This window comes from Centruroides vittatus, unplaced genomic scaffold (genome assembly GCF_030686945.1).
Source record: "Centruroides vittatus isolate TY-2023 unplaced genomic scaffold, ASM3068694v2 scaffold_861, whole genome shotgun sequence".
Taxonomy (NCBI): Eukaryota; Metazoa; Arthropoda; class Arachnida; order Scorpiones; family Buthidae; genus Centruroides; species Centruroides vittatus.
Window position 1 is genome coordinate 2278122 of NW_027122718.1, and position 12350 is coordinate 2290471.

At 29.3% G+C, this 12350-nt stretch overlaps 1 protein-coding gene across 1 annotated transcript in view; it reads left to right on the forward strand.

The window, feature by feature from the left end:
* Positions 1-12350, forward strand: part of LOC136990207 (sushi, von Willebrand factor type A, EGF and pentraxin domain-containing protein 1-like) — a 65922-nt gene that overhangs the window by 14455 nt on the left and 39117 nt on the right. The window contains 3 exon segments of the mRNA XM_067288588.1: positions 3017-3187; positions 7656-7835; positions 11010-11201. Of these exon segments, the coding sequence (XP_067144689.1) occupies positions 3017-3187; positions 7656-7835; positions 11010-11201 (543 nt within the window).

Genomic DNA, 12350 nt, shown 5'->3' on the forward strand with positions numbered 1-12350 from the left:
AATTTCTCATTTATATTTTTTAACTATTGTTTTTATTCGGCATTTTACTGGAAGAAAGTTATCCATTTTTAATTTTAATTTTTAATTCATAAAGTCTCATTGTTCTCGTAAAATTTAAAATATTGCGGCGCATAAATAAGAATTTCATCTTCTTTTTATAGCCTGAATTTTAAAATCTTTCTATATTTTAAAATACGAATATAATTTATCAAAAATTATACTTTAAAATATTAAAATTTCACTTTTTTCGCCATCTTGTATTTTTTTAAATATTAATTTTATATTATTGTCGACTCTAAGAAAACTTTGAAATTATTAAAATAAAAATTAATATTAAAATTTTTAAAATATTTATATGTATTTTAATGCCACAACAGTCTAAAAAAATCTAGCAGCGAGTTGTGTAACTTTCCCGGCAAGAGTTAAAATTGTGTGTGGTGCCATCTATTATGCGATTTTATTTAAAACTTGTTATATTATAAATTTTTATAAAATTGCGAAGTTTAATTTTTTAGGGTAGAGGTGATTTTTATAAAAAATTGTAAGTGCTAATAAAGAGTAAGACTTCACTAAGTTGATCCACTAGAGTGACCCTCTCTATCTCGCCAACCTCTTTACCTATAACTACCAAAATTTACTAGCATCAATGGCCCTAATACACAAACCTCCCTGCAAAATTTAATAAGTTTTTGACAAAAGACTCGGGAGTTATTAAGCTTCAAAGTTGGCGAACAGAATCTCCCTCCCACATCCATACATACAGAAAAAATCCCCAAAGTTTTTTGCATTTCTCGATATTTCAAGATCCCCGAGTCCAAAAATATAAAAATCCTGGAGGGATTATTTTTGACCGATCTCTATACTTTCTCTCTGTTATATATGACAGTCGTAAGCTGTGTATAAATAATTATGAAGAATAGAATGAGAGACTGACTTTATTTTCTGATAGAATATTTTAATTATTTAACTCTTATTTTTATATAATTAAAATATAATGATGCCAAGAACTTTTAACACACCAACTGTCTGTATTTTAAAAAAATAACACAATTTCCCTATCAATAAATTGGGATTTAAGTAATGTACAATACGTATTTTAGGTGTCAAAAATAAATTTTTTCTTCCAAAAAATACGGCTTGACATACGAATGCCGAAAATACAGAATACTAATACCAAAGCAATGAACGAAATACATTTTTTCAAGTATAAAATATATGATAAAAACAAGTTTTCTTTATTTTCCTGAGCAATACTATGAACAGACTTTGAGGACACATATGAGCATCCTTGGCATATTGAGTGAAGCAGTGCAGAATACTTCGAAGCATCTTTGGCACTGAATGGCACCGAAAGGCTTAGAGACAGGAGGCTCGATATTAACTATATACGAACTTCCTGTCTAGACCGGAAGTCACATGACTTCAAATCAAAAACTTTACCACAACGGAGTTACATAGATGACCGGCATGGCTCTGTTGCTATTAGGAAAAGTATGATGTACAGGGGCAAGACGTTAATTTGAGATAGAGAGCATATATTTTAGAATTACAGCCTGGCATTGTGACAATGTGACATAACTTTTGATCGTTATTGAATAAATAATAAAATTTGTTAAGAAAAGTGGGCCAACAACTGGAATAAATTAGAAATAAAAAGCTTTTATTTAAGTAAAATAAGTAAAAATGTGTTAAGTCTACATTAATGGATTAAGTAAAATGCAATTCTTAGAATACGCCGTAAAATAATTTTTCTTTTATAAATTCGTTTTCTATTGATATTCTAATGAATTAAAGATTTTGAGAATATTTTTACATTAATTTCACACAAGTATAGCTCCGAATAGAAATCATCTCATGGTAGAAGTCATCGTTACCAGGACTTTTCAAGAAATAATTTCGTTTTAATAATTTTAAAAAATACAAAAAAAAATTAAATTAAATTAAATCGAAGGTTAACTTCTTTAAATTTTAATTCTGTAATAAACAGTTAATGAATATTTTATATTAACTCAAGAGAAAATTAAGATAATAGGATTATCTACAATAACATTATACTTGTTCCAATTCATCATGGTGTATCGTTTATGACTGTGTATTAATTATTAAGCATTCGTAAGCCAAATAACACTTCTAAATGGTGATTTAATAATTTGAAGATTAGGCAGTATTATAATATTAACATTTGATGTTTGTTATCACTTGTAAATTATGAACGGAAAGGAAAGAAATTAAGCAAAACTTGGCAATTTATGCAAACTTTATCTGGTCATACATAACCATCAAATTGAATAAAATAATTTGGTACTTGAATTTTGTATAATTTAATTTATAAAGTTGTAAATATTTCAGCATAAAGTTAAAAAGGACAGAAGAATTTAATAAGTGTACTTATCTAGTTATGTTTATGTTTGTGTACGGCAACTTGCGGGTGATCTGCTAAGGAGGGATGCCTCTGGGGGGATTTTTATGGGAAACTGGCCCCTATTTAGGTTTATAAACGTGAAGAAATCCGGAAACCACGTGACAATCCGGTTGGTGAGGTACGAACCCACCACCAGTGTTCAGTGGTTTTATTCATTCGTCACTAGTCGGTGTGATTATCTGGTGTGAGGACACTTTTAAGTATGCTTTTTCTAATGTAATCAAAGCGTGTCATATTTTCTGAAATAGGGAATTTTTTAAAAATTATTTGAGCAATTTTACATTTATAACACATATCAAGTTAAAATATCTTTTTTACCAGAAAGTAAAAATTGTACAGTACATCCTTTTAATGAATTATTATATAAATATATTATTAGAAAATTATGAATTCGTACACAGGTATTAAATAGCGCGCTATCTTGAATAAATTATAAAAAAAAGAATTGATGATATTCGGAAATTCTGTAAAAATTAAAATATTATTTATTCATTTTTTAAACAAAAACACAAAACTGCAAATAAATATCGACATTTTTCATTGCTTTGTCTTGTGGAAAAGGCCATTTTCTTACAGCAATATTTCTCTGCTCAGAATCAGAAGAAGAAACCACGTTTGAATCCGATAACTGTACGAGAAGTCGTGGAGAAGCAAATCTAAAAGGTCGAAAATGTCTCAGGAAGTGCAGAACAGATTTAGATTGCATCAGTTCGAGGAAACGTTGCCTTTGCGATGGTCTTTGTGGCTGGAGTTGTGTCAGACCAGGTAAGTACCTTTGGCTTGGTTTAATGACGTTATTAAAAGAGTTAACAATATAAATATCACAAAACAGAATTGTTGACAGATTAAATATGTGACGTGTGTGTGGCCAGAACTTTCGTATATGCCAAAGAAAGAAAGAAAAAAAAAAAAAAAACCCAGGTTCTTGCATCGGAGAGAGCAATTGTCACAGATTAAATTAATGCTGTGTTAACAGTACTTAACAAAGTCTACTGTGTTTAAGCAGAAACATTGATTTAGAATAAGTTATATACCGTAAAATGTATAAAATTGCTAATTTTATTGGATACAGAACTAATTTTCTAGAGAAGCCATTGACTACCTGATGTAATAAGAGCTGATGGTAAAGGGCGTTGGAAAATCGAAAACATGCCATAATTAATGGAATTTTCCCGTTAGCCGTCATTCGTCCGGATTGTGTCGATATTATGCTGAAAAATAGCGAAAGCCGTAAAAAAAGAAAGGTATCATAAACCAAAGAGCGTAGAAGTTGGATGGAATTGGATACTTACAAGCTGAGGATAATGATAGAATTATGGAATATGGCAAAGGCGTAAAAATATCATTATAGATAATGATAGAGATGTGGCTTCTCTTATTATTGATAAAAGTTTCTCTCAAAAAATAATAAATATTATTTTTTCATCCAGTTATCTATTTCTGAATGATTTTCTTCAGCGATACGAAATTTATAATCGATTAGAATGAAACTTTTAATGATTATCTGTTTTAAATTATGAGATAATTCACGGAAGAAAATCGATTTAAATTTTTAATATTAGCTTTATATTTTACCCATAAACTTAAGAAAAAATTAACTTGGAACGAAGTTTTTAAATCAGAAATAAACGTGTAAATAATATTTTAAAGTATTAGTTAACAATAATTACTCAAAAATCCAATATTAATTTAGAATTTTGATGATAAAGTGTATCTGTTGATGTCCCGCTTTACACGTTTGATGCCGGAGAAATTGCATATCCGCCATTGCAGTTAATGTCATCTCATTTTCGGTTATAATAACAGAAAACGGAAAACCAAACCGTAATATCCTAACTGAAGAGCTTTTGTCTGAAGGAAGCTCATATCGCTTCTCTGCTGGATATTACTCTATTAAATATATTCAACAGCATTTACATTTAACTCTTTTTCAAATTTATTATTGTTCGCTTCTAATTATTAAAAATATACAAAAATATACATTCACATAATAATAATAGCAATAATAACATAAAATTGATGCGCGCTTTCATATATACATATCACTTTTGTATTATATTTATGTAACGTGTATTGTATGCGTATATGTGTATGTACTGTACGTATTTGCATGTTTAATTTTATATATACAAAATTATATAATATAAAATTTTATACACACACATACATGTAGTGTTATATATAGGCCTAGTAAATATAAAATATGTAAATAAGATAGGGGTGTCCTTTATGGCTTACCAAGTTTGGACTTGGTGGGGATTTATATAAAGATTTTAAACTTTCTCACAACAAGAATAAAATTGTAAACTGTCGTTGAAATAAATTTCTTAATAATTCTAATATAAATGTTAGGCCTATATTACAATTAAATTATATTGTGTTTTATATATATTTTTTTTCAATGTTTAATTTTGCAAAGAATAGAAAATAAATTGTAGAAATTTAATTCAAGTAAGGATTACGACCTTTTATATTTGATAATTGTCTTAATAACCGAATACTTCAGACATAATGGCTTCGTTAACGATAAGTAACGTTGACACAAAATTAATTTTGTATATCATTCGCTTTCTAAAAAAAATTATTTATTATTTTAGAAGATTTCTCTCTATTTTTTTCTTTTTTTTAAAAATTTTCTATCAAGGATTTCCCTATTATAAATATGAAAAACAGCATTAAAGAACGATCGCTTTCGCCTTTAATTCTTTATGAATTTTTTTATTTGTTTACATCTCTGAAATATTTGACATTTGACAGAATATCGTTGGTAATCATTTCTTGCCTGTCGTTCTATTCAATTTACTTCTTCATATTTAAATATTTTAAAGCAGAAAGTTTTCTTTCTTTGTATATATATTCAATACGTCGTTTCGGTTTTGGTGATAAAATATTTATAAAAAAAGAAAAAAATAAATAAGAGAAAAATATAAATTCGTTGATATAAATAAACAGGGGATTGTCTTACAGTTCCTTTATCGGAGATTTAAATGAGATAGGAGAATAGTAAATTTATCAGGAATATAAATACGATATTTAATTATTGATATTTCAGTTTTCTGCAAGACTCGGTTAAAGTTTAATGTATACTTTTCTTCGATTTACTTATATCTTACGTGTCAAACTAAATCAGAAATTTAACAAAAGAGTTGCACAGTTAGTGTTACGTATTCAGTTTAAATAATTAAAATTATATTTTACGTTAAAAGTATAAATATTACGCTTAGAAAATCAAAAATATGTTCGGATGAAACAATTTTTTAAATTAATTTTACGACCTGAAATTATAATAATTATAATTTAAGTTTAAAAAAATAAATAAATAAAAAATGACAGCAATAAAAATACAATTCGAGGCTGAAAAATTTAATTGTGTAATTTATTTTCCGAAAAAATAAGGCTACTGGGATGCAATTTGAAAAAATTATAACCTATAAATTCCCACTGTCTATCCTTCTCGTTGTTAAATAGATGAAAGTCGAGACCAGATATAGAAGGTTTAAGGGAAGGAGGCTCGATTAACTATATACGAACTTCCGGTCTAGACCGGAAGTCACGTAATTTTTAATTGAAAAATTTTCTTCACTCCGGAGTTACATAAATGACCGGCATGACTCTATTGTTAAAAGGAGAAGTATGATGTACAGGGGCAAGTTACTAATTTGAGATCGAGAGCATATATTTAAAAATAAATAAATTAAAAATTGAAGCTGGGATTTAAAATTTTTGCTCGTCTTTAATTCAATTATATTTCGTGCATTGTTTATTTACGTTAAATATGAATTAATTTTTAAAGTAAAATTCGTTTAATTATTGTAGAAATATAATAAAAATTTTCAGTTCACTTAATTTACGCCAGGCTGTCAAATTTCGTATTTTATCGAGAGTTAATATTGAAATCAATAATTTGTAAATATTTAATTTGAGGAAACTAATTTAGATTCCGTGCCGATCGGAATTATGAAATATCTACGACCAAACCCGTTTAATTAATTTTGAATGGTGGTTAAACAGTTAATTTCTGGTTTAACACGTTAACTGTGACGTAAGTTTCAATGTTAGATACGAGACTGGCTCTTGTCTGCTTGAAGTAGCAACGTTCAAATCCTCCCACACAGGCTTTTATTCATCTTCCAAAGCTGTAAATAACTGGTTTATGTCTGAAAATATTTTTGTTTCGGTTGTTTGCACTCGTTAACAATCCGTTAGACGATTTTAATATTCCGAAGATGTGCCAAACGTATGCGTAAATGACGTCCACTTGTCATTTTAATTGTCTGCCACGTCACAACTTGATTGAAGCTTTCGTACATTTTGGGAAAATCTAATAAATTCCAGATATGATTTTCAAATTTTCAGTTTTATTAGATTGGCCTATCTTATGTTATTTAATTAAGAAAGTTTTTATTGAAATAAATAAGTATAGAATCTCGGCACTTAATGACGATCTTAATAGCATTTTAAACGTCTTTTTTTGTTAGAGAAACATAGTAAATTGCCTACATATAATGTTACCTAACTTAGATTCCCGAGAGGAAACTAAGGCAATCTAGTTAATGGCCAACCGATGCCCGAATTCTAGTCCCAATGGTGGTAAGTACAAACCGCAAGCACGATATAGCCGTAATCATACAACAGGGAACTAAAACAGTTGAAATATCAAGGGGATTGCACCAACATCGAGCTATCTAACTATACTTACTGCGCTCGTGAGCTAAGTTGCTCACTGATGGAGTTGAAATGGCAGCTACAAATTTGTTTACAATGATTGATGTATAGAAAAAACACAAGTAATAGAATTAGGCACTTCGAGAAACAGTTTTACTCCATTACATTTTAAATGGAACTATTAAAGAATCTTATTTTATTTTTTCTTTTATTACATTAAGATGATGCCTTCATCCTCTCTTATTTCTTACTTTCATTCCGATTAATCTAGTAAAACATTTATTAATTGCAAATTCTATATTCGATCACGCTAATTGCCGTTTTGCAAAATTAAATTGGAGTCATTTATAATTACTTTTGATTAATTTGTTTTAATGTACGTAACTTTTTCGCCTCTTTAATCGAATTACAAAAGATCTCTTTTCCAACTAATCATCGAATTAATTCGCTGTCACTTTTCTTAATAATTTAATTTAACTCAAGGTTATTTTAGTTTTCATTAATTATACAAATTTGATTGTTAAAATTTGCTAATAGCTTGATACCCAAATAACATGTCCTCCGACAGATCTCCATTGTGAAGAACTACCTCAGCCTGAAAATGGTCAAGTGAAAGTGACAGGAGATCATTTTGGTGCAAGAGCAGTTTACACTTGTGATGAGGATTATTATATATCAGGACCTAAAGATAGGGTGTGCCAAGGGGACGGTACCTGGAGCGATCACGACCCCATATGCAAAGAGAAAGGTAAGGATCGAAACTAACTCGTTTATCCTGAAATTTGCATTTAACTAGGGACATTATTGAATTTAAAATATAGCATTAATTCTTAGTACACAAGAAAATGATTCAACATTTATATTCTACGCTTCTTTAATATTTCGCCCATAGAATATTAATGCGTGTTTATACAAGTTTATCTACGCACCTTGAGCTTATCTTCCGAAAACAATTTACACAAAGATAAATGAACATTGTCCCATATGAACAATAAATTAGTGTACGTACTGTCTGTGCGATTTGTCTCTGGATTAATATTTGCTTGTTTAATTTGAAAATTATGTATCTTTCGGGAGTTTAAATATATTGAATAATAGTTAACTATGTTATCAAAATTTCACATCAATTTAATACGAATTTAAACTTTTATTAACGCGAAATTCGCTTTAAAATCTTCAATTTTAGGAATTATATCAATGTAAACGTCCTCGAAATTCACGCCATTTGCTAATATCTGTAACAAAAATTGTTTTTTATTACTAGAAGATAAGTTAATGTCCTTTTTAGTGCACGTTTAAACACAAAATTTTTCGGAATTCCGCATTTTATTACGGTGACAAGTATTTTTTTTCCGATCAGCAATTTAAATAAAAATTTCGAGCTTTTGTTAAATCAATTCATGAAATCTAAAAATGAATTAATAAGGCAAAAATATCTGTTTTTAGTTATCATTAAAAAGTACTTAGCCGGACAGGAACGGAAAATATTCATTTAAAACGTTGATAAATATAAAATGCCGTGTTTTTCATTTGTAAATTCTTCACAATTCGTATCTACAAAGTCTAAATTTATTATTATTTTTTCTTTTTTTGAAAAAAAGAATAAAAAATTAAAGTTTTCTAAATATTTTTCCAGCGAAGATACCTCGAGCACGTTTATGTTTTTCTTCTTCCTTCCCCTACTTTCTACGTTTCGTATCTTTACGTTTTTACTGGTAATGGTGATTATAAAAATTTTCAATTTTCTAGCATCAAATATTAATATTTAATATGTAAAAAGCTTTCTTGAATAAATAGCATTTTTAGAAAATACAGGAAAAAAACAAGAAAATTCTGTAGCAAACAACATTTTCATATCCCTTTTCTAAGTAGTAATTTTGTGTTTTATGGATATTCGATTTACCATTTTTCTTTTTAAATGTTTTTGTTTCGTACAAGTGATTCCTAAACGATACACTTTTTCGATGATTCTACCATAAATGTTATCGGGATTGACCCAATCTCTTACCTTTAATCGACACCATACAGAGGAAGAAAGAGGGGAAAAGAAAAAAATTCTTATGATTTTTGTCCGAATTTTTGTTGCTGGTTGGAAGGAAAGGATAAAGACAAATCTCATAATGTCTAGACATAAAATCTCTTCATATTTTCATATCACCTAATTCAGTTTGACGTTATATATATAGTCATGTCATACAAACCGGAGCGATATTATATGAAAGTTGAGAAATGATCAATCAAAGACAGATGCTGTGTGTTTTCTTCCTCTCGAAAATTGCGAAGAAAGTCTAAAACATTTAATATAAAAACACGTAAGCTTATTTTAGAAATTTATCACTTATAAAATATTTATAAAAATATTCATTTTATCAATAAAAAGTTACGTATTTCTAGCTTTAAATATAACCTAAAATTAATTATACTTACGGGGGTGATGCGGGTGTTGGTTTCCCTCTCACAGGATTTAGGAATAAAATTCGTCGTAAACAACGAATCTAAAACTACATTTTATTAGTGAATAATTCAATGTCAATCAATTATTTCGTTTCCTATAATAATAAATAAATAAATGCTCGGTTATCCTTCGCTTACTTATACTAAATTTATGATCTTTCTAGAACTGTTCTTAACGTAGAAAGTTTTCGGGAATCCGCGGGATTGGAAGGAGAAAAATCAATTAATTATATTCTGTGTTGTTGTATAAAATTGCTACCTGTAAAGAAAGAAGCATATATTTTACTACGTCACGTGTTTTTTATTTTAATAAATATATTTCTATTATAATTTTATTTTATGCATTTAAAAAACATTACTCCGATACGACCTTCGCCTTACTAGAAAAGGGATGCACGGAACAAAAAAGATTACGGTTCGGATACGTTTACATCTTCCTGCCAGATGACCCCAGAGCAAAATCTTAGTTACATGGACAAAACCCGTGTTTTATAAAGTTTTAAACGCAATTATTCCGATCTCGTTAAAGTAAGTCACTCGATTAAGATAATAAATCGAAATTTAAGACACGAAAAGTTTAGTAAACACGTGGATTTAAGGCACGAAATAGTTTGGTAAATTTTGTAAGGGATGACGAACGAGGTCATTGGGAGTGACAACGTTATCCCGATAGTTTGTTGCAATTTATAAAAAGGCGCTACACATCTTTCTTGTGCTTCGGATCGCGCGTGCGAGACCAATCAAGTGTTGCTTCGTTTCTGCTTGGTTTCTCCCGTCAGAAGCAGTCTTGGTCTCGTTATCGTTCTGTAATTGGTATGTCGGCAGAAATCAAAGTCGCTAGAACTTGTGACGTAGAAATTGGTCCAGGAAAGTAACAATCTGTCGCCCTTACAGGCAATTGTGGAGTTTGTTGAGAAAGGACATAATGAAAAAAAAGGACGTTCGTGGAATTTTGAGTCTGAAGGAGGAATTTTCCTACCAGGATAACTTTTCTTTTATCTTCGTTGCACTTTAATAGTCTATAACTTGCCGTAGTAAAAACGAAATAAGTCAAAAGAAATACTTTTTAGTGCAGTTTGCTATAGGCTATTAAAAGAATAGTAACAGCAATTTCTTTTCTTATATATAAGTTATAAATTTAGAAGTTTATTAAACGAGACAAAATGATAGAAAGTTAACTAAATTAATACACAGATAAAAAAATAATTTAATATATTGTATTCCTCTTTACGGTTTTATTTCTTTATTTATTTAAAATTGAATTTTAAAAGACAATATTTCGTTTGAAATGCCATTCGTCGAACTCGTATGATCGAATTTTGGTCTCGTACGGGCTACGGATAGGCAACAGCTGAATTTTTTTTCTTGTTATGTATAGTAGGTTTAATATGTATTTGATCTGATTATATAGACAATGGATTTGGTAACATTTATTTTCGTTTTCCAAATCTCGGGCGCCACTGGCCAGAAATGTGCGGGATTCCACCCCAAGTGACTCACGCCAGACATAGTGCACAGTTAGACAAAGAAAAATTCGATGTCGATGCCATGGTGCAATTTAACTGCTTTCACGGATACGATGCTAAAGGATTTGCTAGGGCCAAATGCATTCTGTACAATGGAACGGCTCAATGGTTCGGACCCGATCTCGAGTGTATTCGTAAGTATGCGTTTATCCTTTCTTTTCTCTTACTCTTTTTTATATAAAACTTTCCAATTGATTTATATGTTATGAGGGATAAAAGGGGATTTTCGACTGAGCTAAGGAGAAAATATTTTTCTCTTACAATTTCAAATTGTTAAGAGAATCTACTGCTATAAAACGAATCAAACTTTAATATTTTCGCCACTTAATATACAATTATTTTTTTTTAAATTAGCGATCGTTTTAATTAACTATTTATTTAAAATATTTCGAAATTATAATTAATGGATATGGTAATAATAATAATAATGAATTTTATGAAAATACTTTGAATATAAATGTGTTGATCTTTCCTTCGCTCATAATAAATTCCATTTAGAAACTATGTTAAGACTGTTTTACAAAGCTATTAAAAATTCATTTTATGAGTTAATAAAGTGCTGAGAGTTATATGTTTAAACTACTTAAAATTCTTTAAAGTTTAAATTACTAAATTTGTACAGAAGCAGAATAAAGATAAGTTCAACTGATATCCATATTTTAAAGAATCGCATCCTTTCCGTCGAAAGCTAAGGTATAAAAAATAAATTTCACCCAGATCAGAGGTTCCGAACTGTTTCTTATATTGACCCTCATATAGAAAATATTCTTTTCAATCGATCCCAATTGAGTTTTATAGACCCCTAATTAACTCCTTGAGTTCCAGCCACTCCCAATTAACCACTCGAGCTCATCCATCCCTTTCAAAATTCCATTGACCCAAGGGGATCAATATCGACCCAGTTGGGAATCCCTGACTTAGACCTATATATAATATTTTCATCTTCGAATAATGTATTTAAAGTAAAAAATTAGACCTGTTAAATTTGTACGAATAAAGAATTAATGCTCTAATATTATTTATTTAATTTATTATTTTGTGTAGCTCATTAATTTATATTAACATTTTCTTAAAATATCTTTATTTTTATACATAAAAACAGTTTCTATTGGGCTGCAAATAGAAAAAATTGTAGACCTATAAATCCCTGCTGTCGTCTTATATAACATATATAATATATGACACTGGCGCGTTATATCTTTATGGGGCCCTGGTGAATTTGAATTAGGAGGCCCTACGTACAGTGTTGACTTCAGACTGGAGAAATTTTTTAGGGAAATAGT